General features: G+C 65.7%; 6 protein-coding genes across 6 annotated transcripts; 2 read left to right on the plus strand and 4 right to left on the minus strand.

Moving 5' to 3' along the window:
• The first annotated feature begins 372 nt into the window (after positions 1 to 372).
• Positions 373 to 4,038, plus strand: CIMIP2A (ciliary microtubule inner protein 2A). Its single transcript, XM_060101817.1, has 7 exons — positions 373 to 428; positions 2,085 to 2,299; positions 2,381 to 2,643; positions 2,740 to 2,866; positions 3,023 to 3,117; positions 3,407 to 3,524; positions 3,950 to 4,038. The coding sequence occupies exons 1-7, from the start codon at positions 373 to 375 to the stop codon at positions 4,036 to 4,038; spliced, it is 963 nt and encodes a 320-aa protein (XP_059957800.1).
• On the minus strand, positions 4,031 to 6,538 carry TUBB4B (tubulin beta 4B class IVb). The gene is made up of 4 exons (XM_060101837.1): positions 6,385 to 6,538; positions 5,973 to 6,081; positions 5,784 to 5,894; positions 4,031 to 5,253 (listed from the first exon to the last, which is right to left on the minus strand). The coding sequence occupies exons 1-4, from the start codon at positions 6,439 to 6,441 to the stop codon at positions 4,193 to 4,195; spliced, it is 1,338 nt and encodes a 445-aa protein (XP_059957820.1). The 5' UTR covers positions 6,442 to 6,538; the 3' UTR covers positions 4,031 to 4,192.
• Positions 6,539 to 10,752: 4,214 nt separating this feature from the next.
• Positions 10,753 to 15,210, minus strand: SLC34A3 (solute carrier family 34 member 3). Its single transcript, XM_060101110.1, has 12 exons — positions 15,126 to 15,210; positions 14,760 to 14,849; positions 14,281 to 14,409; positions 14,056 to 14,199; positions 13,870 to 13,981; positions 13,603 to 13,798; positions 13,309 to 13,403; positions 13,130 to 13,203; positions 12,884 to 13,051; positions 12,695 to 12,811; positions 12,497 to 12,621; positions 10,753 to 11,217 (listed from the first exon to the last, which is right to left on the minus strand). The coding sequence occupies exons 1-12, from the start codon at positions 15,208 to 15,210 to the stop codon at positions 10,753 to 10,755; spliced, it is 1,800 nt and encodes a 599-aa protein (XP_059957093.1).
• A 2,436-nt stretch (positions 15,211 to 17,646) lies between these two features.
• On the minus strand, positions 17,647 to 19,091 carry RNF224 (ring finger protein 224). Its single transcript, XM_060100431.1, is given in 3 exon segments — positions 17,647 to 18,118; positions 18,812 to 18,839; positions 18,842 to 19,091. Coding segments are annotated over 3 exon segments (750 nt in total).
• Positions 19,092 to 20,420: 1,329 nt separating this feature from the next.
• CYSRT1 (cysteine rich tail 1) lies at positions 20,421 to 21,253 on the minus strand. Its single transcript, XM_060102339.1, has 2 exons — positions 21,220 to 21,253; positions 20,421 to 20,925 (listed from the first exon to the last, which is right to left on the minus strand). The coding sequence occupies exon 2, from the start codon at positions 20,915 to 20,917 to the stop codon at positions 20,522 to 20,524; it is 396 nt and encodes a 131-aa protein (XP_059958322.1). The 5' UTR covers positions 20,918 to 20,925; positions 21,220 to 21,253; the 3' UTR covers positions 20,421 to 20,521.
• Positions 21,254 to 25,108: 3,855 nt separating this feature from the next.
• On the plus strand, positions 25,109 to 25,906 carry RNF208 (ring finger protein 208). The gene has a single exon (XM_060102708.1). The coding sequence runs from the start codon at positions 25,109 to 25,111 to the stop codon at positions 25,904 to 25,906; it is 798 nt and encodes a 265-aa protein (XP_059958691.1).
• Positions 25,907 to 26,039: the final 133 nt, after the last annotated feature.

The raw sequence follows: 26,039 nt of genomic DNA on the forward strand, positions 1-26,039 counted from the left end.
CATCTGAGGAGGGGGCTTGGGGTGGGGCTCCCTTCGCCTCACCCTGGGAGGCTGCCCTTCAGTTGGCTACTGGCCTCCTGCGGGCAGCAAGCGCTCAAACCTGACCCTGCCTCTCACTACCTAGCAGGACCGACTCAGCTGCAATTACAGTCCCCGTTTTCCAAGCTCTAGGTCTGTCCTCAGTGAGATGCCTCCCCGGGCCTCCCGTAAAATGGGAGTGCTCACAGGGTGTGGGAAGGGGCCTGGCCCAGGTGCTGGCCAACAATGCCAGGCCTCTTCACAATGGTTGCCAGGCAACAAGGACTCCCCTCTGGAAGAGCCAGGTGCAGGCACGAGAGGGGCTGAAGGCAGCCCAGGCAGAGCTGAGGCGCGATGACAGCTACTCAGAAGAACAACCTCTTCTCGCCGAAACCTCACTACATCCCTGGGTAAGCGCCGGAGCCCTGGGGGGAGGCTGGGGTCCCCGAGGATGGGAGAGCAAGGCCGGGGCCTAAGGGCTGAAGGTTGCTTGGCTGTGAGGGGAGCCCCAGAGCTGGGTCTCCAGGAAGCTGAGGCCAGAGGGTGAGGCCCTTGAGCAGGAGCCTGGGAACCCGGAAGGCCAGGGAAATGGGGGTGAGGCCGAGGGCCGGAGGGGCCGGGCAGGAGGGCTGGGGTGGGTTCGAGAGGGCCCGGCCGACCTGCCCTGCTGGTGCAGCCGTCTCAGGTGGCCAGCACGTTTGTCAAGAGCAGAAACTGGGGACAGCATGACAGCTTGGGAGGCTGGCCTCTCCTTCCATAGCGCACTCCGCGCTTTAAAGAGGAGATGGGGCTTCCCTGGTGGCGCAGTGGTTGAGAGTTCGCCAGCCGATGCAGGGGACACGGGTGCGTGCCCCGGTCCGGGAAGATCCCACATGCCACGGAGCGGCCGCCGTGAACCATGGCCGCTGAGCCTGCGCGTCCGGAGCCTGTGCTCCACAACGGGAGAGGCCACAGCAGTGAGAGGCCCGCGTACCGCAAAAATAAATAAATAAATATAAATAAATAATAAAATAAAGAGGAGATGAACTGGGGATTCCCTGGCGGTCCAGTGGTTAGGACTCTGCACTTCCACGGCAGGAGGCACGGGTTCAATCCCTGGTTGGGGAACTAAGTTCCTACATGACGTGCGGCCAAAAAAAAAAAAAAAAAATTAAATTAAAAACATAAAGAGGAGAGGAGCATCTGGAGTAAACTGATGGGCACCGATGCCAGGCCACCTTGCTAGGTGTCCCGCATGTCAACAACAGAAACGGGGTCTTCCCTGGCGGTCCAGCGTTTAAGACTCTGAGCTTCCACTGCAAGGGCCACGGGTTGGACCCCTGGTCGGGGAACTAAGGTCCTGCATGCTGTGCGGCACAGCCTAATACATAAGAATAGAAACAGGCCTCCAGAGTGTGTGTGCACACCAACACACACTCAGACCACGGACAAGGAAAAGGCTGGGAGGAACCAGACCCAACTCTGGTGACACTGAAGAGGCTCTCACCTTCAGCCCCAGCCTCGCTCAGCTTGTTGACTGACAAACCTGCATTCTCTTGAGCAGTTTTTAAGAGGAAAGCAATGCACACCCCTTGGATGTTACACGGGCCCCGGGCAGCACTGGACACCAGCTGCCCTCAGGGCTTAGCCATGGTGCCCACGCCACTTCCCCACAGGCCTCAATGACGCTTGGCTCAAGTGCCACCTCCCACCAGCCTCCCGGGTGGCCACCATCAGGGCCCAATGCCCACCATACCTTCCTGGCGGGACCGACTCGTGTACAGTGGGCTCCCCTGTGCCTCAGACCACCCGTGCAATGCTTTGTGGGGGGCAGAGCTCCACGTTGCCTCATCTTTAAGACCCTTGTTGTTGGAAGATGGCTGGGTGGATGGGCCCCCGATGGTGGTGATGACAGAGCTCCCCTCCCGTGGGCCAGCCCTATTCTCAGTGCTTGGCCTGTGCTGCCCATTCAAGCCCCAAGAGCCCCGGACGGCAGGTCCTGCTGTGACCCCATCCTGTAGGCGGGGTCGAGGATCTTGCCTGTGGCCAGTAGGCTGGACCCACCCCTGATCCTCTCTCCTCCACAGCTATGCCGGCTTCTACCCGCAGCTGCGCTACCAGGTGGGGAACACCTATGGGCGCACCACGGCACAGCTGCTCACGGACGCCAGTGTGCAGAAGAGCCCGTGCTCCGTGCTGTCCCCCATAGCCCAGCCCAGGTCCATCGAGGACTTCAGCAAGTCCAAGCCGCCTTTTACGCCCTGCCGTGAACTGACAGAGCCCTGCGTCTCCCAGAACACCAGTAAGCCGCCCGCCCACGGGCCCTGCAGCCCCCGGGACGCCCCCATGTCCGCTGTGGCTCGAGGCTACACTGTCCATACAGGTCTGAAGCCCTACAAGAACTTGGAGATTCTGGGCCAGTTCCCACCCCAGGAGGTGGATGCCCAGGTGCCGCTGGGAGGAGAGAATGTATCCAGGGAAGTCCCACTGCCTGCAGGCTTCATGCCCTACCACCCCTACCCCCCTTGCCCACCGGGCAGGAAGGGGGGCTCCAGGGACCTTGGACACCCGGGCCTGCAGTTGGCACTAGGGGAAGAGGCCTGGATGAGCGCCACCCCTGCCCATGAGGCCCCCACGCAGTACCAGGTAATTGAGAGACACACTGGGAGCACTGGGATCAAGCCTCACCCCAGCCAGAGCCCGGTGGGGGCTGGGGCGCTGACTTGCCCCTCCCCATTCCAGCTGTGCTCCTGCAGGAGGGAAGAGTGCCCGCCCCCAGCCCACCAGCAGGAGACACTACACGTGGGCAGCTTCCACAGGCCGCCCCAGCTGGACCACCCCGACCTGATCCAGCGCAAGGCCATCTCAGGTGGGTGCCTGGGGCCTGGGCACGACACACCCCCGCAAGGCTCCAAGGGCCCAGGCAGGACCTGGGCCCGAGCAGGTGCGAAGGCCCGGGAGTGGGGGTGGGGGGGGGGGGAGATGGGCATGACTGGGAGCAGGACCCTGGCTCCTCCTTCCCCAGGTTACGCTGGCTTTGTCCCTCGGTTTGCCTGGGTGATAGGGATGAATTTTCGCGATGGGGTCGCACAGGCCACGGATGAGTTCGACAAGAGCCAGGTGTGTGGACGCCATCCCTGGGCGAGCGCGGCAGCCTCCGCGCTCTGGCTTCCCTGGAGAGAGGGAGCTCTGCCTGGCCCAAAGAGGCTGCTCCCCCTCCGCCCGCCCCTGCCCCCAAACGTCTTCCTGACTAGGTCTTGGCTCCCTGCTCCGGAGTGCTGGGGACAGACGGGTAAAGACCCCAAGCCACTCATTCCCAGAATGCCAGCCTTGCACCCACCGGGACATTCTGCTCACCGGTTACCAGTTGGGAGCGGCAGCACATAGCAGCGCCTACCTGTTTCCGCAGTTCCTGCTCAGAAATCCCATCCGTGCCCCAGGCGAGAGGCCGCCCAGAACGCAGTGGCCTAGCAACACCATATACAGAAGCCAAGGCCTGATACCTTTCTACACAGGGTTCATACCGTGTGAGTGCAGTAGGCTCCCCGCCCCCACCCCAGACAAGGTCATGGTTATGGGTCACTGTGGGGAGGCATCCGGGGCTGGGCCCCATTACCCACGCTGAACCTCAGGCAGAAGGCCAGCTGTGTGACCACAGGATTCCCTTGGGGCAGGACTACCCAATGTCCCCTCTTCCCCAGTGTAGAAGGGTTTCACAGCCCTGACACTAAAAGTCAGACAGAGGCCAGCTGCCTCCAGACCACGCTGGCCTTCTAGAGATTTCCTGTGCACAGGCCAGACCCGCCTTCAGGAGGCAGGGACCCAGGGCAGCCCCAAGCTCCCAGGAGTCTGCATGTTCGCAGGCCGAGCTGACCCCTCCAGCAGCCACTCGCGTGCTCAGCCTGCGCACGTGGCGAGCCCAGGGGCTCAGCTGCAGGGGTGCCCCTCGCAGCCTCGCGGGACAACTACACGCTGACGTTTGGCAACAGCACCCGCAAGGCCTATCAGGAGGAACTGGAGAGGCGCAACCAGACACGGTGAAAACGCTTTAATGGTGGTACCTGTACAGCATGTGATGTCAGGACAAGAACAACAAACACACACACAGAAAGACGGGGCACCCCTATCAGAGAACAGGCTGTGAGTGAATAAAGAGTTCCCACGGCTTCCATGCTTCACCCGGTACCGCACAGCCCTAGGCCACCTCTTCCTCGGCCTCCTCCTCGAACTCGCCCTCCTCCTCGGCTGTGGCGTCCTGGTACTGCTGGTACTCAGACACCAGGTCGTTCATGTTGCTCTCTGCCTCGGTGAACTCCATCTCGTCCATGCCCTCGCCGGTGTACCAGTGCAGGAAGGCCTTGCGGCGGAACATGGCCGTGAACTGCTCCGAGATGCGCTTGAACAGCTCCTGGATGGCCGTGCTGTTTCCGATGAAGGTGGCAGACATTTTTAGCCCCCGGGGTGGGATATCACAAACAGCTGTTTTCACGTTATTGGGGATCCACTCGACAAAATAGCTGCTGTTCTTGTTTTGGACGTTAAGCATCTGCTCGTCCACCTCCTTCATGGACATGCGGCCCCGGAACACGGCGGCCACGGTCAGGTAGCGGCCATGGCGGGGGTCACAGGCCGCCATCATGTTCTTGGCATCAAACATCTGCTGGGTGAGCTCGGGCACCGTCAGCGCCCGGTACTGCTGGCTGCCCCGGCTGGTCAGTGGGGCGAAGCCGGGCATGAAGAAGTGCAGACGGGGGAAGGGGACCATATTGACAGCCAGCTTTCGCAGGTCAGCATTGAGCTGGCCTGGGAAGCGCAGGCAGGTGGTGACCCCACTCATGGTGGCTGACACTAGGTGGTTCAGATCACCATAGGTGGGCGTGGTCAACTTCAGGGTTCTGAAGCAGATGTCGTAGAGAGCCTCGTTATCAATGCAGTAGGTCTCGTCTGTGTTCTCTACGAGCTGGTGCACGGAGAGGGTGGCGTTGTAGGGCTCCACCACGGTGTCCGATACTTTGGGCGAGGGCACCACGCTGAAGGTGTTCATGATGCGGTCGGGGTACTCCTCACGGATCTTGCTGATGAGGAGGGTGCCCATCCCGGAGCCGGTGCCGCCCCCCAGCGAGTGGGTCAGCTGGAAGCCCTGCAGGCAGTCGCAGCTCTCGGCCTCCTTCCTCACGACATCCAGCACCGAGTCCACCAGCTCCGCACCTTCTGTGTAATGACCCTTGGCCCAGTTGTTCCCGGCACCGCTCTGACCTGCAAAGGAGAGCAGCCAGTCGCTCTTCGGCCAGGCATGTGGTCACCACGGGTCACCCGTGCCAAGAAGGCCAGATGACACGGCGTGAGGTGACACACAACCCCCCCACCGCAGGTACAGCAGGTGGACCCCCAAACGGATAACGTAACGACGTACCGGATTAAATATAAGGAGTTCGAGCTAAAGTAGTTGAACAACAAGCCAGCTGCTCCCACGGGCAGCCTCCGCCAACTCCCAAGGGCAGATGAACTGCCACTGCCTCTGACTCAGCCTGCACGGCTGGCAGATTACATCTGCCTGCTCCTTCCGCGCCTGCGGACAGCTGGGCCTTCCCCCCAAAGCCGCTTTAGGAGAGGGGATTGAGTGACTTGAGAAGGAGGGAGAGTGTCCTTGAACCCCGCTTCTACTGGGAGTGCAGAGTGAACCAGGACCTCGGCTCTGCGGTCCTAGAAGTGGCGACCTTGGGCACCCCTTGACCTTTGAGCCACCCTGGCTATCAAGCCACCCCCCAGCCCGATCTGCAGCTCACCGAAGACGAAGTTGTCCGGCCTGAATATCTGCCCGAAGGGCCCCGAGCGCACGGAGTCCATGGTGCCCGGCTCCAGATCCACGAGCACGGCGCGGGGCACGTACTTGCCACCTGGGGGGGCGGGAAGGCGTCAGCGAGGGGAGGGCCGCGGGGTGGCAGGGGGGTGGGGAAAGGGCGCGGGGGTCTCACCCGTGGCCTCGTTGTAGTACACGTTGATCCGCTCCAGCTGCAGGTCGCTGTCCCCGTGGTAGGTGCCGGTAGGATCGATGCCATGCTCATCGCTGATCACCTCCCAAAACTGCGAGAGACACGGGCGGGCCGGGCCGGGGCTGAGTCACGCCAGAGGTGCCCGGAGCCGGCCCCGCCCCGGACGGAGCGGCCCTCCCCTCCCCCGCCGCTGCCGCTGCCGCCGCCGCCGCCGCCGCCGCCGCCGCCGGGCCGTCCCCAAGGGCCCTCGCTGCCGCCCCCGCCCCGGCTCCGGTTCGGGCGCCGCGCGGGGCCGCAATGCGGGGCCGCCGCCGCCCGCCCGCTGCCGCCATCTTTCCCGCCGCCCGCTTGCCCCGCCCGGAAGACCTGCGCCGGCCCCGACGCCCCCGCTCACCTTGGCGCCGATCTGGTTGCCGCACTGGCCGGCCTGCAGGTGCACGATCTCCCTCATGGCGTCGGCGGCGGCGGCGGCGGCGGGGGGGAGTCGACGGTACCGGCTGGTTAATAGCGAGAGCCGAAGAGCTGGCGCGCAGACTGCTACGACTGACTCGCCGCCGGCGCTTATATAGCCGCCGCTCCCGCCCCCGCCAGCCCCGTATTGGGCTTCCAGAGCGAGGCTGGCAAGCGTCCTCATTTGATTGGCTGAAGCTCCGTCAATCGATCCACTTAACGCCCGCCTTCCCAACGCCTTTGGCCCTTTATTGGTCCGCCGCGGCCTCTGCTCTCCCTATCAAAATACCCCCCCTCGCTCTGCGGTGCTCTGTCCATTGGGTGTTTCAAATGATTGATTTGTTCTTTCATTGGTTGGCTCCGGAGAGCACGCCGACAGGCTGGCGCTATTGGCTGCGCTCGGCCAGCGTCCTGGTAACCGCCGCAGTGCCGCGGGGACCCACGCGGGCGGGGGCGCGGGCTCGGGAGGGGCCAAGCGGGGAGGGCGGGGGAGGGCGGGGGAGGGCCGGCCCGAGGGCCGGGGAAGGTGGGCGGGGCGCGCCCCGTGGGCGAGCGCTTAAGCCCGGGCCCCCCTTGCGCCCTCTCGAGGGCGGCCGAGCGCAGGTTGCGGGGTCTCCGTGCCGAGGAGGGGCGCGGAGCCGTTCATAGCAGAGACATACGGGGCTCAGGGGCCAAGGGGCGGCGGCGGCGGGGCGGGTGTGTCGGTGGAGTCGGGCCCTCCCCTCAGAGCGGCGGAGGCCTTGTGGCTCCCTGCTCCCCTCCTTGGTCCGCACCCGTCGCCGGCAGGTGGGGGAGCACGTGGGGCCGCTGCGCCGGGCCTGGGAGAGGGGGCAGAGGAGGGGAGAAGTGGGCCCGGTGGGGCGGGGAGGGGAAAGGAGAGGAGGGCAGGGCAGGGCGGGAGGGGGCCCTGCCTGGCAGCGGCTTGTTGTGGAGACCGCGCTGGCCCTGCGCCCGTTGCCTTGAGGCCTTGGCCCCAGGAGAGAACAGAGCTGCGTGGAGACGAGGGCAGCGTCCAGGCCTCTGGGCAACCACGGACTAGTACACCTGGGTGGACAAATGTTTTTACTCGTCCTTGATTTTTGTTTTGGGGGAAGAAAAATTTATGAAGGAAAAACAGTTAAATTACCCGTGGTCACACCTTTAATCAATCCTTTGGAAAACAGTACACTTGCATTATATTTTCGTAACGTTTAAGAAACCAGGAATTACGCTCATGGGCCTGCCCTGGACAGCTTCCATTGCCATAGCCACTGGGTCCTCTCTAGATTTTGGTTTTCTCAGTGCGGTTCTTACCCTCCTTTGCTCACCAACCCAAGGGTGTTGTGGGTGATACCTGGTTATTTCTACCTAAAGGGAATGCGCTTCCCTTTTCACCGTGTAATACATGACGCTACGGTACCATGGCATACTGCAGCGTTAGGACACGTTATGCTATACTTAATCTGTGGATGGAATTGTTGGGGCAAGCAGCATGCTGGCATAGAGATTAGCCTTGCCATCCCCTGAGAGTGGTCTGCAGCTGCAGTCCTGACCTGGAGGGTGAGTCAGCATGTCAAAGTGCTGGTCAGTCCCCTCCTCCATGCCAGTCCAGGAAGGTGGGCCCGGCTTCTGCTGGCCACAGGCAGTGGCATGTGGGGTGTGCAGGGTCACTGCCTGGCATCCGGGGTTCTCACGGTGCCCTGCAAAGTGGCTTAGCTGCCCAAGCAGCAGTCTGCAAGGCCTTGGCCCTGCAGCAGGGAGGCTCTGGGGCCTGGTAGCACTGAGCTGTCACAAACCCACAAATTGGTGAGAAAGGGAGAAGCTCAGATTTTCCTCCAAGTGAGCCAGTGAGCGGTGCTCTTTGAGATGTTTGTCAAAGCCTTCTCTCCTTGCCCCCCACCCTTGGCTGAGATCCCCACTGGCAAAGGTCCCTGTTTCCTGTGACCAGTCCCCACAGGGCTGGGAGTTCAGCATGGCACCCTTACTTTACAGGTAACACAATAGAGGTTGTGTCTCCCACCCAGGTGTGACGTGGCACCAGGTTGTCCACCTTGCAAAGTGAACACTGGGAACAAGACGGCAGGAGGCTCCCCGTGGCCCTCGGCCAAGGACCACAGTCGCCACTGCTGCCTAGGGCTGGCGGGGGCAAGCCCTGCAGGTTCCCACCCTCAGCCAATGGTGTTCCTGCTGCAGGGTGGAGAGGTTGGGCTGGGGGCCAGTCTGGGCCCAGTGCGGATCTGTGGCCCAGCGGGACGCAGGGCAGAGTGGGCAGGGGCTGTGGGAGTGCTAGGCGCCTGGCCCTCCTGCCCCAGCCTGCAGCTGTCGGAGGCATCCACAACCACGGCTCTGTTTACCGGTGGCCATGGTCCCAGCGGGAGGGTGCGTTACCGCCAGGCAGGAGCAGCAGGCAGACAGTGGTTCACGGCCTCAAAGGACCCAGCAGGCAGTCTTTGTGGGCGGCCTCACCCGCCCCCGGAAGGAGAGGTGCATGGGGTACTTTCTTCCCCTCTCACTGCCTTCCCACCATGGGGAGGAGGAGCTGCCCCCTCCATGTCCCCAGGGAAGCAGCCAGGCCCAGTCCCTCCTCAGGGGACTTCCATGGGAGTGAGGTTGATGTCAGAACCACAAGTGTGTCCTGAGGTTACAAAAGTGGGGGGAAGCCAAAAGGGGGTAATGAGCCTGCCCCAGGGGTCTTGTTCCCATGAGGCCCCTGTGGCTCTCAGAACGTGTGGCTAGCTCCTTCCGAGGCCAGGGTGAGCCCCAGGCTCAGGAGACCTAGGAGCGTGTTGGGGGGGACAGGAGACCCGGAGGGACTGAGAGGGACTAGGGGACACGGAGGGGGGCGGAGAGACCTGAGAAGTGAAGGACATGATCCTGGACAATATTGGTCCTGGGGTACCCTGGTCTCATCTTCCTGACGATTCACACCTGTCCCCCCGGGTTTGGTTAGTCAAACCTGGCGGCCAGGGAAGGAAGGTGCCCCCATCAGGGCAGCATCCACGGACCGGGAGGCGGTGACTGGCCGCAGCAGCTAACGGGGCAAACCAGACCCCGAGCGGCCCGCAGGTCTGCGCGTGCGCGCCCCTCTCCGTGCGCGACTTATGCCGGGAGACGTGATCCGCCAATGCCCTCCTCTCATGGCGGAGGCGTGAGGTCGGGCTGGGGTTGTGGGCAGCCCTGGGCTGGAGCGGTGTCCGGTTACCACCCGGCCGCCAGACAAAAGCGGTCCTGTGTGGAAACCCGCTGCGCTGCGGGGAGGAGCAGGGGGCGGGCGGGGGCGGCCCCCCCTCCCGCACGCTCCACCCCCAGGTGGGCACCTGGCCCAGAGGCCTTCGACCGCCTCGCGGCCGAGGGGTTTCGCGTAGGTGGGGGCCTCCAGGTGCGAGCGGCGCCGGGCGTCGCGGGCAGGACCCACTTCCTGGGGTGGGGGGCACTGAGCACCCCGTTTGCCCAGGCCGGCGGGGTGGCGCCCTTGGCGGCCGGCCAACTGTAGGCCGGCGGACCCGGGAAACCGCGCACTGCCTCGCCTGCCCCGCGCTCCGCCCGCAGCCCCGCGCCCGCCCACTTCCCTCCCCGCAGGGCCTACCCCCCGCCCCCCACCCCGCTCCGGCCACGCGCCACCCCGCAGCCCCGTGCTCTGCATCGCTGCGCCGCGCTCTGCGGAAAGAGAGAGAGAGGCAGAACGGGGACGGAGAGGAGTAGGGCGCCTTGGGGCCACCCGGTCCTACCTGTCCCCTCCCCACTCCCCGACGCACCTGCGGAACTCGGGGCCCTGCCGCGACCACGTGACGTCCTCCAGCACGACCGCCGACAGGGGGGCTGGACGGCGTAGGAGCTGCCCGCGCGCGTCCGCCGCGGCCGCGGTGCGTGGGAGCCGGTCGCCCTTTCCCTCCTGTACCCACAAAGAAGGCCCCGGCCACTTCCAGACTCCCTGGACCCTGAGCTTCTTGCTGCGGGAAGTCTCCACGCTCTGGATTGGCCACTACTTAGGGCCTTCTGTCCCCAGTGGCCGCGGAGAGAAACAGAGTCACAGCTTGGGCCTCGGGGATCAGCTGTGTAGCCGCACCTCCGGGGAAAGCCAGCTCCCACGAGGGCTCAACGCGGGCCCCGGGTGTCCGCTGGGGGGCAGCAACGGCGCTGCCCCACTCCCAGCTCCCCACGGAGGCGGGTGGGGCCCTGCCCATGCAGCCCAGGGTTGGGGAGAGAAGACCACCCACACCTGGGTACAGGCTTGTTTATTTGCAAAGAAGGTGATCCAGGTGACACAGATGTCCGCAGCCACTAGGGTCCCTCAGGGCACCCAGAGGTCAACGGGGTTGGGGGCGTCCGCCCTTCACAACTGCTGGGAGGCCAGGACCTCGGGGTTCTCATAGCAGTGGGCCTCCTTGGCCGCAGCCTGAGGGGGGCTGCCGGCCTTGCAGGGCCAGCAGTGGCTCACCAGGCGGTCCCAGGGCTCCAGAGAACGGAGCCACAGGGGCAGCCAGGCCCAGGAGCGCAGGCGGCGGGGCAGCCAGGCTGACCGGTGCCGCTGCAGGATGGCGACCAGGATGATGAGGAGCACCAGCACGACCAGGGGCCCCCCAACTGCAGCCAGCACTGTGCTCCCCGCCAGGGAGAGCCCGAAGGCGGCCAGTGGCAGCAGCAAGAAGCTGAGCAGCAGGTAGGCGACAGCCACCCAGCGGTAGCGGGCAGTCAGGTCCCCAAAGCGCTTGGCCAGTGGGATGGGCAGCCGGAGGACGGGCACCACGTACCACAACAGGATGCCAGCCAGGTTGAAGAAGAAGTGGATGAGGGCGACCTGGAGGGAGGGTGGGCAGGCAGGGTTCAGGAGCCTGGGCTCTGTGGTACAGGGTCCCCTGGGCTCCCCAGGACGCCTGCCCCTCCCTTTCTTGGCAGAAAGGGCACTAAGCCCAAAGACAGTTTGGGGTCCTGCTTGTTAGCCGGGACGGCGGCCTGGGAGGGCAAGTTCTGGCCAGCTGTGCTGGGCCCGCTCCTCCGGCGCCCTCCAGCACTTTGAGGGTTGGGACCCTAGTACGGCATCCCCACGTGGTAACTGCATCTACGATGACCTCGTGGATTCGACCTTCCCCTGAGCTGGCTTAGCTTGCCAACGCGTCATCCACGGTGACCCCGCTCATGTCATCCCCGAGTGGGCTTGGCCACCCAGCCCTGGGCTCTGGCCTGGCTCCTGTGAGGAGGAGTTGCAGGGCCACACGTGGAGGGAACACAACTCCCTCCAGGGGTTGCTGAAGAAGTCGAGAAGTCGGTGTGGTGGGTGCAGTCCGGAGGGCTTCCTGGAGGGGGTGGATCAGGGCCCTGCACTGGGAGGTTCTAAATGGACAGAGAACCAAGGCAAGAGAGCAGGTGGAAGTCCGAGAGGGCTGGGGTTCATCTCTTCTTGTGGGCAGCAGCCCAGCAAGATCCAGGCTTTCAGGAGCTGCACCTGTTAGGGTGCTGGGACAGAAGCAGTGGAGCACAGGGGATGATCTGGAGAGAATCCTCAGGACTGAATGGGACTGGGCGTGGGGTGCGCAGCTGGGGGAGGCGTCCCGGAGGCAGAATTGTGACCGGGCAGGGGTGCACGGAGGAAGACGGTGAGTCGTCCACGTAGGGGCCTGTGGGGTTTAGGTGCCTGGGGGTGGGGGACATCCTAGAGGTGTTGGCATAGAGGGGCTTGAGGCCCCCGAGGGCTGGGAGGCCTCAAAGGGACACAGCCAGCAGTATGCAGTGGTCCCTCAGGAGAGGTTGGGGGGAGCTGCCAGCTGGAAAGGAGGAGAAGGCACCCTGGGACTACAGGATCCTAGAAATGATAAGGTTGCAGGGGAAGAGGAGAAGGCCTGGGATCCTGAGAAATGCCCACAGGGCCCCTGGGGTCCCAGGAGGTGAGGACGCTACAGGTTTGAGCAGGCAGCCAGAGGTGGGGCCCAGGAGAGCTCGAGCCTGAGGCCCCAGGGCAGGCCTCCCGCCTCCAGCCCACAGGGCTGGGCAGGAGGGGACTGAGCCTGAGCGCAAGCCCCAGGCCTGTGTTGGGAGTGGGAGGGGCTTGGGGGCAGGGGAGGGGTGCGGGAGTGTGGTACCTGGACAGCGCTGATCAGCATATCCGAAGGGCTGGCCAGGGCAGCCAGCAGGGCCGTGGTGGTGGTGCCAATGTTGGAGCCCAGGAAGAGGGGGTACGCCCGCTCCAGGCTGATCACCCGGACCCCTGGGGGAGCCAGGGGTCATCACGGGCCCTGAACCCCCTGCCCCCTCGGTCAGGTGCCACCTGTTGTGCTCACCCATGAGTGGCACAATGGCTGCGGTGAAGACGCTGCTGCTCTGGAGCGCGAAGGTCAGGCCGGCCCCCACGAGGATGGCCAGGTAGCCGCTGAGCCAGCCGAATGGGAAGGGGAAGTCTGGGGAGGGGGAGCCGGTCACCCCCAGCCGGGCCTCCTCGCCCCCACCCTCACCGCCTCCTCAAGGCCCACCGGCGTTGATGACGGTCCTCACGGCCTGGGCGACGCGGCCCCGCAGAGCGGAGTTGAGCAGCTTGACGATGAGGACGAGGCAGATGCAGAGCACGAGCAGGGAGGCGGCCAGCAGGATGCAGCCCACGGCCAGGTCCGCGAGCGCTGTGCCCTCGAACAGGTGGCGGCCTGGTGGCAGGGCAGGGGTGGGTGAGCTGCAGCCAGCGTGCGGGGTGGGCGGGGGCCGGGGCGGACGCGGGGCCTCACAGGGCAGCTGCTCCTCGGCGGCAGAGCTGTTCCTCTCAGGGCAGGGGCCCCCGGCGGCCGCTGCACAGTTGCTGCTGTTCCCGGCAGTCTGGGGAGGCAGGGCGGGTTGGGCTCAGGACAGGCTCCGAGTAGCCAGGACCGGCTCATTCAGTGGGTCGGAGATCAGGGGTCCGAGGCACCTCACCGTCTGCCCCTCGGTGCCACACCATCGCTTAATGAGGCTACTGTTGGTAGCGTTGCCCGTGCCGCTGCCCGTAATGACATCAGCGTCCAGCTGGGGGACAGAGGGGTCTGGGTCTGGTGTTGGACTCCCCGGGGGCCCAGAGGACCGCAGCCCGGCCCACTGTGCTCTCTCTTCCCCCAGCCGACGACGCCCTGCCCAGATCTACCTCGGCTGTCGCCACCTCCCCAAGAAACCCACCCCCTGCCGCGCCCGGCATGTGGGTCCTGCCAGAAGCAGCGGCTGGCCTCACCTGCACGATGAGGCGTGTGAGCGGCCGTGTCAGCACCTTGAGGATGTCAGGCGCGTGCCCCCCGGGCTGCAGGTTGGCAGCACCCAGGGCCAGTGCGCTGAGCCTCTCCAGGGGGGCCACAGCACTCTCCAGCGGCAGCAGGATCAGCGCCGTGAGCCAGTTGAAGACACCGTGCACCGCTGAGCCGCCAAAGGCCCTGAGGCCACACAGAGTTGGGTGGTCGGAAGCCTCAGCCGCAGCCCCTGCCCTCCCCCGCACCTCACTCACCTCCGAAACTCGTCCCGGTCCCCCGACTGCGCCATCGAGACCAGGGTGCTGGTGATGGATGTGCCCACGTTGACGCCCATGATGACGGGCACAGATGCCCGGACGGTCAGCACTGTAGGGGCGCTGCATCAGCCTCTTGCCCCTCACCCCGCCACCACCATCCCCGGGGGGGGAGGGGGCACTCACGCTTGGAGGCCACCATGCTGACCACGATGGAGGAGGACGTGCTGGAGCTCTGCATGAGGACCGTGACCAGCACGCCGATGACCAATCCAGCCACAGGGTTGGACAGCACCGCGTTGTCCTTGAAGATGTCTCCAGCTACTTTGCCTATGCCCGGGGGACAGGTGCCCTGAGGCTGGGGAGGGTTGGCTGCCTGCCCCACCCCCAGCCACCTAGCCGGTCACTCACTGCCCAGCAGCTGGAAGGCAGAGCTGAGGATGTCCAGGGAGCAGATGAAGAGGTAGAGGCTGCCCAGGAGCCCACAGGCCTTGAGGAAGCCAGCAAACCCCTGGAGCGCCCTGCTGGCCACGCTGAGCTCTGAGGGCAGAGGGCTGTCCTCAGCCGGTCCCACCCTGCCCTCCCAGCTCCCCTTCCAGCACGGGGCCAGGGTCCCTCTCCTCTGTTCCTTTGCAGAATGGCCAAGCAGACAGCCCCTTAGGGCCTCCGGGGAGCCTCACTGCCCGCAGGAGGGAAGAGGGGGGCAGGCGGGCAGGCCGGCCATTGAGCCAAGGGACCGGGGTGCCCTGGCGGGGGTCTGCATGGCGGGTTTCCGTGGGGCCCGTTGGGGCAAACCCCCTCCTTGCTCTCCCTCCCCAAGACCCTCTCACGCTCACACCCTGGCAGGTCGGAGCCTCGTTTGTCCAGTTACCCAGCATCTCCAGACCTACCTTTCCAGGACTGGCCAGTGTCCTTCAGCTGAGGGAGGACCCAGGGGTCCATATCCCCATCTTCCAAGATGGGGGCAGAACCGGAGGTCCCTGCAGGGGTCAAGGTCAGGTAGGGCCAGGAACCTAGCTGTTTCCTGGACACCTTTAGGTGGCGGCAAAAGGGGGTGGGGGGACTACGGCACAGGGGCTTGGGGTGAGGAACAAGAGTGGGAAGGAGGGGGGCCCCTAACTGTTCTGGCCCCTGGGCTCTCCTGGGGACGGATGGGCTGGAGCCCCTCTCCCAGCTTCCCCAGAGCAATGGGTCAGGGGCCAGGTGGGTGGGCAGGGAGGCAGGCCGAGGCTCCGGGACCCCAGGGCTCCTGGTACCTGCATTTCCCAGCCTCTGGTCCACCAGGCCAACTGTGTCCAGAGTGGCAGGAGGGGCCTGGGCGCGGGTGAAGGAACTCGGCATGGGTTTGGGGCAGGGACAGGCCCAGGCCCAAGTCTCGATCTGCTGGGGGGAAGGGCAGTTCAGACGCAGCTCCTCCCCCTGCCTGCCAGGTCGTGGGGTCCCCCGGCCTGAGGCCTCACCGCTGTCCTCCCTTCCCACCTGCTGTTGGCCTTGGTGACCTTCCCCTTCCTCCGTCCGCAGGGCGATGGCTATAGTGACCTCAAGTGGCTGTCAGGTGAGCCCAGTCCAGTTTGGGGGGACGGAGTTGAGGGATCCCTGGCTCCGTTGCTGGTCCTGGCTGGAAGAAGGCCTGGTGGGTGGCCTAGGGTGCTGGGGTGTGGCCGGAAGTGGTCGGGAGCCGGGGACTCGGGGACCTCTCCTATCAGGTGTCACAGAGACCACCGCAGCTGGTCGCGGCATAGACTCTGGCATTTGGTACCAAACGGCAGCATCTCCGCTTGATAAGGGCCCCACCTCCAGTGATGGGGAGCAGGACAGGGGGCTGGGTCGCCCCCACCCCACCTCAAGGCTCCCTCCTCAGCCTGCTGGGTCTGGAGCCCCCATCGAGCCCCCTACCTCGGTTCCCAGTGCCCGAGGCCCGGGAGCTGGGGAGCCTGCTGCCCTCCCCCTCCTGCTGCCCCCAAGCTGCTCTCACCCTCAGCTCCTAGAGTGTGTGGGGGGGGCGCCTAAGCCCTGGGCCTGGAGGTCACCCAGCCCTGACCCCAGTGTCCTGGGTCCCCACCTGGTTCTAGAAGCTCCTACCTGTGTGGGTAGTGAGGGGCACCTTCGGGGAGGAGACACAGGCCAGGAGCAGCTGCAGGTCAAAGATCCGCTGGGCGCACACATGACCTGCTGTGTACTGAGCCCCATTAATGTTTACCCAGGAGCCGAGGCCCCTGAGGGGTACCATTGCAGCCCCGGTACCTGCCTTGTCCAGGCCCCACTGTCACCCAGGGGTGTTGCAGGGCTGGGCAGGTGGCCCTTAGTGCTGGACTTCCATGAATGGATGTCTCAGTGACACTGCCAGATGCTGCATGCTGCCTGCCCAAGGCAGGGCAGGATGCTGGGGCTCTGGCTGGCCAGCCTGGGGACCCCATGGGAAGTCTGCCCTGAGCTCTACGGACCTCACCGTGGTTTTCCTGCCCCGGTCAGATGGCCAGAGGGAAGCCCTTTGCACCAGGTAGGCGGGGAGGGCAACAGCCCCTGAGGTCATCCAGTTCAGGTCTGGGCTTGGGGCAGGGCTGGGCCTGGCAGAGCTCCCAGCGGGCTCAGCCCCAGTGGTGGCCAGCAATGGTCACGGTCACGGGTGCCATGCCTTCATCTGCAAGGGGGAGGGTGGGCAAGGCCCCTCCCCCAAGCCACATTGCTGCCCAGCCCACTGCCCAAGCTCACCTGGGCCAGGAGACTCGGCCCATCCTGTTCTCTCTCCAGCTGAGCCCTGACCGGCCCCCTTGCTCGTGGAGTGCCTCTTATTGGGGTCAGTCCCCTTCCTGCTCCTGGGATGTGGGGAAGAAGAGCTGCCCGGCTGGGGCCGGCCCCTCCCCGTCAGGCCTGGTCTTCCTGGCCCCCTGCTTGCTGCCCACTGGTCGCTGGTGCAGGGGGACTTTGTCCCCGGGAGGGAGGAGGTTCCTGAGTGTCCTCTCAGCACATTCTCTTGTCCGTCCCTGCCGCCCGCTGCCCGCCGCGGGCCCCGTGGGCCCTCCCAGGGGCTCCTTCCTGTGCGGGGGTGGGGATGCTGCAGCCCAGTTGGTGGGGTCTGCGTCCACTGTCTCCAGCACCTGCTCTCGTCCCTCCCAAGGGTCTGTCTGGTGGCCATTGGGAGGCAGAAGGAAGCTGAGGGCCTGGCATGGGAGCGGCTGTCCTGAGCAGCCCCTCAGGCAGGTCCCCCCACCCCGGGCCTGGACCTCCTTGGACACCTGTGGCAGCAGTGATTGTGCCTGCGGGGGACCCTCCCCAAACAGCTCCCAACACAGCAAGAGCTCAGTGAGCAGACCAACATCGCAGGGCCTCACAGGCCAGGGGTGAAGGGAGAGGCCCTCCCTCCCTCCGGGCTCACGCCTCTGGGCCGTTTTGTAGAGGAGGGGAGACCTGCTCCAGCAGGACCCGGAACAGCCTCTGCCGGGCCCTGCCACTCCGGCCTGCAGCCCAGTCCCCGGGGTCTGGTCCCCAGACCCTTTCAGGAGCCACCCTCTGAGCCGGGTCTGGACCCGGGCTGGGCTTGCAGGCGACTCTGACAGCAGCACCCCTCCCCTGCACACAGACCAGCGCGGGGCCTGGGAATCCTGGCTGGGATTCCAGCTCCCGCAGGGGCTTACGGTACTGTGGGCACAGCTCCCGACCTTAGGTTGTGGCCCTGGGGTGAACACGCGGAGTGGCACCCGGGACACTCTGCCGCCAGGCTGTTCTGGGCAGGCGTGCCAGAGGTTCTGGGCAGGCGTGCTGCAGACCGGCCGGAGCTCAGGCCTCGGGGCTGCCTGGGGGGTCCCAGCAGAGGCTGCTGCAGCCCCAGCAGCAGCATCTGGGCTGGGGGAAGTGGGGCTGGGGGCCCAAGGCGGGGCAAAGCCTGGCCGGCTGCTGAGTGATGGCGGTGCTGCCTTTGAGGGGCGTGGGGGGCTGGGGTTCTGTGCGAGGCGGTTCCCGTTCGGCCCTGACAGCCAGGAAGGCAGCCAGGTCGAGGTCCAGCATGGCCACCCCTCCGCGGGGTGTGGGTGTGCTCTGGCGGCACTGCGGGCAGGGGATCCAGCGCTGCTCGTGGGCTGGCGTGTCCAGCCGCCGCACGCACGCCTGGCAGAAGGTGTGGCCGCAGTAGAGGCGGCGGGGTAGGTGCCCAGTGAGGTCATAGGCCGAGTAGCAGATGACGCAGTCGCCTCGCTGGGGCCCAGTGGCTGTGCCCTCTTCGGAGGCCCGGGGACCCTCTGGCGGCAGCATCCTGGGGGAGGCATGCAGGGAGCCTGCAGCCTACGCATCCCAGGCTGCCCATGCTTGTCCTGCATGGTTGGGGCCTCAGCACCAGAAGCCCCCCCGGAGGACAGGAGCCCAGGAGCCCAGGCCTCTGCAGACCTGGGAGGGTGGGTGGTGGCCAGTGGGCCTGGTGGACACCAGGCTCTGGGCACAGCCTGGGTCCCTGTGACTGCTGCTGGGCAGCATCCTACCCTGCTGTCTGGTCTCTCTCTGTGGCCCTCGTGTGCCATCCCAGGCCGGAACCCACCCCAGCCTGCCTGAGCCCCAGGCCTCTCTTACCTGCATCTGTTCTGCTGGGTGGCTATGTCCAGCCAGAGGGTGGCTGGGCATAGGGGGGACCCAGGGCGCCCTGCGGCTCCCTCCTTGGGGCTCGCGTTACTGGCCTACCACGGACCAGTCAGCAGGGAGGCAGGTGGTGGCTGTGGGCAGGCGTGGGCTCCCCTTTCAGCCACAAAGAGCTTTGCAACTGGATCCACCGGCACCACCGACTCATCAGGAGATAAGGGCCCCCCCACTCGGCCCGCCCCGCCCCCTTCATGCGCAGACCCGGCTCCACTAACCCCTCACCCAGGCCTGGCTTTGCCACTCAGCTTTGCCCATCTTCCCGCTTCATCCACCCAGACCTGCGCCCACCCCACCTGCACGCATACTCCACCCCCACCTCATGATGGGAAAGCTTTTTGGTTTGACCTGGGTGACGCCTGTTCTTCAGCTCTTAGTTCAAGCGTCACCTCCTCCAGGAAGCCTGCCAGGACCCCCACCAGCTCAGAGCTCTGAGGGGTCCTTCTGCTCTGTGGCTCAAGCACAGTGTGTGTGTCCATGTTGATGTGTCCCATTGCCTTTGTCCCTGTCTGGGCTGGGCCTGTCATGTTCCCATCACAAGCCAGCCCCATAAGGCTCCAAGGAGGCCCTCAAACACAGGAGTGGAGATCCCCACTCATACAGAGACCACTCAGAAACTCTCTGAGGTGCAGGGCACCGTGGGCAGCTCTGGATGCCCTCCTCAGAGGCCACCTCCCCCTGGCCTCTGCCTGGTCCAAGCCCTGGGGCCAGCCCAGTGACATAGCAGAATGGGGTGTGTTGGGAAGGGTGGGGTTGAGGTCAGGACCCCAGAACCCTCTCCGTCCCGCTAGAGGAAGCCAGGCCCAGAGGGTCCCCTCCTTACTCCTGCCGTCCTGGCAGGCCCCCGCCTCCTGGGCTGGTCAGACGGGTTTTTGGTGGCTGGCCCGGGTGGGTTCATCTTCCTGTGCGGGCCAGTCATGGGGCAGGGCCGGGAGCCTGAGCCCTGTGGAGTCAGGCCAGTGACACGCCTGCCCACGCCCAGGGACCAGTCCTGCTGTGTGGCCAGTCACCAGGGGTCGGGGGAGGGCTGGCACCAGGACCCGTCCATCCTGCAGGGCCAGCTTGGCCTCCTTCTCCGGCTCTCTCTGCCCAGTCCCGGAAACATCAGTGTGCCTGGTACTGGCCTCGCTGCTCAGTCTTCACACCGGCATTCCGGCCTCATCCCCGTGCCCCCGACGCAGGTGCACTGTGCTGCTCGGACAGGTGGGAGATGGGTCTGGCCCAGTGCCTTTTCTGCCCACCTCTGTGAAGCCCAGGCCCCAGAGGCAGGACAGCGGGGAGCAGCACACAGCAGGTGTTCAGGAATTGGGTGTTCTGTGGGAAACCAGAAAAACACCCCGGCCGAGGCAGGGCAGTGACTCACGGGTGGGCCGGGCTGGGTGCTGGCCACCTGGGCTCCCACTCCTGGAAACCTGCCCACACTGGTCCCACCCACCACTGTGCTGCCAACACGGTTCTCCTCCTGGAGGCTTCTCTCAGGCTCTACTGCTGGTTCCAGGCACAGCATGGCCCTGCTGTCTGACCTGCAGACTCTCCTGTCTCCCAGGCTCACCCTCAGCCCCGGGGAATGCAGGGCAGCTCAAACCCAGGCCCGACCGGCCTTCCTGTCCAGCCTCTGGGCCAACCTGAGAGTGCAGTGTAGGTTAGGTTGTCATGAGGCTGCCCCACCCCGGAATGTCCCATAGAGGCTGGCAGCCTGTGGGGACGTCTAGCCTGGGACCCTCCCGAAGCGGATAGCAGCAAAGGAGAAGGGTGGCCGGGACGAAGCTCGCTCTGCTTTATTGCCCGGCCCTGGGCCTTGAAGAGGTGGTCAAGGGTGTCCCCGGGGCTCTGTTTCAGGGGCGGGGGCTGAGCTGTCAGCCTTCTCGGTGGGTAGGTGCCGCTGTCCAGGGTGGGGAGTGGCCAACACCCATGACAGCAGGCCAGTGGCTGTTCCAACTGTCCAGGCACTGCTGTGGCCACCTGAGCAGAGGCCCGGGCTTGCCATGCGGGGGCGCCCCACAGCAGGCCCTGCGGCCCAGGGGCCAGGCTAGGAAATGACACAGCAGCAGCTGCGGCAGCGGCAGAAGCGGGGGCAGTGGCAGCAGGAGCAGCAGGGACAGCAGCAGCAGTGAGGCGCGATGTCGCCACGCCCCGTCGGCGAAAGGCCAGTGTAGGTCAGTCCCGCCTGGTGCTGCCCACTGCCATCGGGGGTGCAGGGCTGCTGCCAGGCCTGCTGGCCCTGGTTGGAGGCAGCCCCCTTGGCACCCTTGGGCCCTGGGGCCTCCTCGGTAGGCTCCAGGGTGCAAGACCCCACGGGCAGAGGCTGCGACTCCGAGGAGGATGGAGCCGCCTCCAGCTGCTGCCCCAGCTCGGGCCGCAGGTGAGCCCTCGGGATGCTGACATGGGCATATGGGTCCTTGACAAACATCTCAGGGGGGTCCATGGCTTGGCCTGGCAGGGGTGGGCAGAGGAGACAAAATCAGCTCAGTGGAGGGGAACCCAAGAAAAGCCAGGCTGTGGAAGCGCCTGAGTGTGTGTGTGAGGCCTATGTGTCAGTGCGTGTGCAAGGTAGCGGAGTGTAGGGAGAGTGAGGGCCAGTGTCTCCTAGCTGCCCCCAGGTGTCCCCCACCCTCCCTGAGAGACAGTGCCCTGTGATGGAGCTGGGAGTGGGGTGGGGGGCTGGGATATGCAGCTAAGCTGGTCCTGCAGGGGGTGCGGAAGCCCCTCAGCCCAGGACGGACCCACCTGAAGTGGCGACAGCAGCAAGGTGTCTTCTTGTTCTCTGGGCCAGGTCCCAGTGCCTGTGAGCTGAGCGACTGGCGGCTGCCTTTTCCCTCCTGGGGAGGGGCGGGGCTGTGGGCGCGGCTCAAAGCTGGGGTTCCCAAGATGCCAGGAGGCCCCAGCTCCTGGAGCACAGTGGCCACCCACCCTTCCTTTTTTGGATGGGGGTTGGCTGTGGCCTGGCCTCCCAGGGACATTGCCAGCCTGGGTGATTCAGCCTCAACGCATCTGGGGCATGTTCTGGCCCTCCAGGGACCTGCAGCTCACCAGAACGCAGGACAGGAGGCGAGTCTGGGGTCAGGCCTGCAGGTGGTCTGGGGGCCCAGCCATTACTCGCATGTCTCAGAGCCTCTGCTTTGAAGCAGAGGGCAGAGGTCCTCACTGTGACCCAAGCCTCTACCCCGCAGGCAGAGACCAAGATGTTTGCGAACACACGGCTTGTAGGTTTGCTGTTTTTTTTTTTTTAACTGATAAGAAATGCTTGGTTTACACACCTTTGCCGATAAAACTTACTTTTCTTACGATTGGCGACATGGGCTTCATACACAAGTGACGTTTCTAGCTCATTTCTGAAACTAGTTTCCCTCTGGTTGGTGGCCTCGTGGGCCACAAGCCCCTGATCCCTCAGCGTCCCCATCCTTGGCCCTCGCATCCCCTCCAACTGCGAGGTGTCACATAGCACCTGCCACACAGGGTCGCTGTATGTGGGGGGTGGGTGGATGTGAGCACTCGGGTCTTGGGTTTGGGCCTGGCACGGCGAGCTCCGCCTGGGGCAACCGGGACAGTAGGGTACGGCCTGGACACGCACCCCTAGTCCTTGGCGCTCGGGGGGAACCCCCAGGAAGGGCGGGGTCAAATCAGACACGGCCCAGAGGCCAGCTGACCAGAGTGGCCTGCATGGGGCCGGTCAGGCCGGTCCGGACATGAGTAGTACCGATGCGGCACCAGACGTAGGGGCAATTAGGCCCAAAGGCCGGGAAACTGCGAGGCGGACAACAGAGGTCCAGTGCGCAGGCGCCAGAAGCCCCGCCCACAGCCCCTACAGATTCTGTCCCTTGCTGAGAGGAGGCTGGCGCATGCGCAAAACAGGACTGACAGGGCGGGGGTTGGAGGTGCGCCCGGTGGGAACTATATTCCCCAGAAGCCTCTGCGCTCAAGGGTTTTCCTAAACACCCGGTTCGGGGTCAGCTGGTCTCATCTGTCCAGGACCCGGCTTGGGCTGCACCAGCTCTGAGACGCCGGGCTCGGGAGGCGTGGGTTTGGGCGGGCTCTGGGCGGGAGCCTTGCACTGGATGGACTTCATCTCTAGGGGCGGGGCCTCGGGTAAGGGGTGGGGCCTAGTGGCCGGTACCACCTTGGGTGCGCGCCTAGGTAGTTGGTGGGGAGATGAGCAAAGCCCTTGCCTAGGCTGGACCCCCAGTCCTCCCCTGGCCGGGTCTGCCGCAGTTACCCTGCCTTCGCGCCAGGGCCCCATAAGCACCCCGCTGCCCCTCCCACAGGGCACCTGCTCACTAGCACACATGCTGTCGCTGAATGGTGGAGGACACTGAGGCGCAGGCACTAGCCCGAGATGGCAAAGAGCGGCAAAGTCAAGGCCTATGGGCCAGGGATGCCTCTCCAGCCTGTTTTGCCCGCGTGGGGCCCTTTATCAGGAACGCCGACCTTTCCGGGCTCTTCTGCCTGCAGGACTTGGGGCTAGGTCTAGAGCCAGGTGCAGTCTGGCCTGTACAGAGCGGAGGAGCTGTGGCCAGAAGGGGCTGGGACTGTCCAGGGTTAGGTGCATGGCCCAGTGCTGATCAAAGAAGTGCCAGCATGCCATGTGGTGGCCCTGGCAGGTTAGGGAAAGGTTCTCTGGAGGCCCACGCAGCCCTGGTCCTTTGCCCTGTATTTGTCAGCATGTCCTCTCTCCTCTCTCACCTGAGAGTGCCTCACAAGCAGAGGGCGTATCCCGGGGGGCAGGGAAGCCTGGCCTGAGGAAGAAGCAGAAGGGAATGGGGCCTCTGTGCTGGGTGCGGTCAGGTTAGCACACAACTCTGTGACAACGGGACACGTGCTGACCTGCTGGGATGCCGGAAAGGGCCACCCCACCCCGTGTAGGTGCGTGTCCTCCCTGAGCTGCCCCATGGCGGCCTGTCCAGCTGTCTGACCTTCCACCTACCCCTCACACCACCCATCTGTCCAACTGTCCTGTCCTTGGAGCATTCTCCTAACTCCCGTTCCTCCCTCCATTCGCTCCTCTGATCGTCGCTCGCCCGCCCCTGCTCACCCTCTTCTGTCACATCGCGGTCTTTGAGCCTGCCAGTGCTGGAAACAGCCTGCTGCACCTGTGAGCCAGAAAACCCTGGAGGCATTCCCACTGGGGGCCGAGTGGAAGGACAAGCAGAGACCCTGACTCTGGGGGGGACACAAGGCAGTCCCACGGTGGTGTCCTGGGAACCAGCTTTCATGGTACCACCCCTGGGCTCTCTCCTCCCCTTCCTCCCTCTGGCATTGTGAGAGCTCAAAGCAGGCTTTCCCTTCCAGAATTGAGGCGGGGGGCTTGACTAGGACCCAGGCTCAGCCAGGCGGGGACGGGGGAAGGCGAGGCAGGAGGGGGGACGCCACGGGGATCCTGACCCCCACGCGGCCCGCGGCGGGGAGGAGGAGGGCGACCCCGAGAGCGGGCGCCAGGCCCGCGGCGGATCGAGGGGCGGCAGAGACTGGCCCCGCCCCGCGGACCCCGCGCGGGTCCCCAGACGGGGGTGGGGTGGGGGGTGGCGCTGCGGGCGCGGGCGGGCGCCGCGCGCACTGCGGTCCCCGCGCCTCCGCCGCAGAGCGCGCCACGCTCGGCACGCACCTGCCGCCGCCGCCGCCGCCGCCGCCGCGCCGAGCCGAGCCCCGCGCCCCACGCCCCCGGGAGCCGCCGCGGCCCGGCCATCGCCCGAGGTCGCCGCCAGAGCCGCCGGAGCCGCCGGGCCAAGGCGCGGGCGCCGCATCCAGGCCTGCCTTTGAGACAACCTCTGCGGCGGCGGCGCGCGGCCCGGCCGGGAACGCCAGGCTGGGGCAGGTGAGTGCGGGCGGGGCGGGACAGCGCGGGGTCGCCGCTCGCCGGCCTCCACTCCTAGGCAGAGGTCGGGCCTCGGGAACGGGAACTGGGGAGGGGGCTGGGTTCCGAGTCTGGCGAGGGTAAGGGTCAGAGGTCGGGCGTCCTGTCTTTTTGTGCAGGGTGAGGGTGAGGGTGAGGGTGAGGGTGAGGGTGAGGGTGAGGGTGAGGGTGGGCCCGGGCGCTGCCCTCACGCTGTCTCTCACCTGCAGCTCGGGCCCGGTGAAGGCCTCTCCTCTGCTCCCCGCGCCGCCGCCGCCGCCGCCGCCGCCGCCGCCGCCGCCGAGCTTGCAGCCCGGGTCCTTCCGCAGCCAGGGCTCAGGCTAGCTGCCTTCCCTGGGCGCCCTGTCCTGGAGCCATGGGGCCCACCTAGCCCCTGCCTGTCCGGATGTCCCGGTCCCGGGACGGCTGATCTCGGCTGCAGGGGGACACCCCCCAACGCCCCCTCGCCAGCCTCAGCAGCCAGAGACCCTGGGTGAGCCCCTGGGCCCGACCTCCAGCCCAGGGCAGTCTCCCACACCCCCCTGCCCCTGTTCATCTCCTCCTCCCCCGCTCCTTCCTCCTCCTCCTCGGACTGGACCTGAGAAGCCACTGTGGCCACTGGGGGGGGCCCTTCCCCCCAAGCTCTTGCCAGCCTCCCCCAGGAGTCCACAGGGCGTCCAGGGTCCCCACCAGGCCTGGCGGGACCAGGATGCTGCCCCGTCTCCTCCCCCCCGGCCTCACCCAACTCCCCCACCCACCCGAACACCCAGTCTGACTGGAGACAGCCGGATGCCGGCTGACCCTGGGCCCGAGGCGGGCAGTGGCTGGCCGGGCTTCCTCATGTCCTGCCTGAAGGGCCCCCATGTCATCCTCAAGATGGAGGCCATGAAGATGGTCCACCCTGAGAAGTTCCCCGAGCTGCAGGCGGCCGCCCCCTGCTTCCCACCTGCACCCCGGCCCACCCCCGCTCTGGCACCCAAGAGAGCCTGGCCCTCAGACACAGAGATCATCGTCAACCAGGCCTGTGGGGGGGACATGCCTGCATTGGAAGGGGCTCCCTGCACCCCGCCGCTGCCACGTCGGCCCCGCAAGGGCAGCGCGGAGCTGGGCTTCCCCCGAGTGGCGCCGGCGGACGAGGTCATCGTGAATCAGTACGTGATTCGGCCTGGCCCTGCGGCCTCAGGGGCCCCCGCGGCAGCGGCAGCGGCTGCAGGAGAGCCTCTGGAGTGCCCCACCTGCGGGCACACGTACAACGTCACTCAGCGGCGGCCCCGCGTGCTGTCCTGCCTGCACTCTGTGTGTGAGCAGTGCTTGCAGATTCTCTACGAGTCTTGCCCCAAGTACAAGTTCATCTCCTGTCCCACCTGCCGCCGCGAGACTGTGCTCTTCACCGACTACGGCCTGGCTGCGCTGGCCGTCAACACGTCCATCTTGAGCCGCCTGCCACCCGAGGCACTGACCGCTCCGTCCGGTGGCCAGTGGGGGGGCGAGCCTGAGGGCAGCTGCTACCAGACCTTCCGGCAGTACTGTGGGGCCGCATGCACCTGCCACGTGCGGAACCCGCTGTCCGCCTGCTCCATCATGTAGCGTCCACCCGCCTGCCACCGCCCACCGGTCCTCGCTCGCTGCTTCTTCAGGGGTCTGGCCCTGCCCTGTTGCCCACTGACCCCTTGCCCACCACAGCTTCTGGCCCCCACCCGCGTGGCACTGTCGTTGCAGC

Source organism: Mesoplodon densirostris, chromosome 6 (genome assembly GCF_025265405.1).
Source record: "Mesoplodon densirostris isolate mMesDen1 chromosome 6, mMesDen1 primary haplotype, whole genome shotgun sequence".
Taxonomy (NCBI): domain Eukaryota; kingdom Metazoa; phylum Chordata; class Mammalia; order Artiodactyla; family Ziphiidae; genus Mesoplodon; species Mesoplodon densirostris.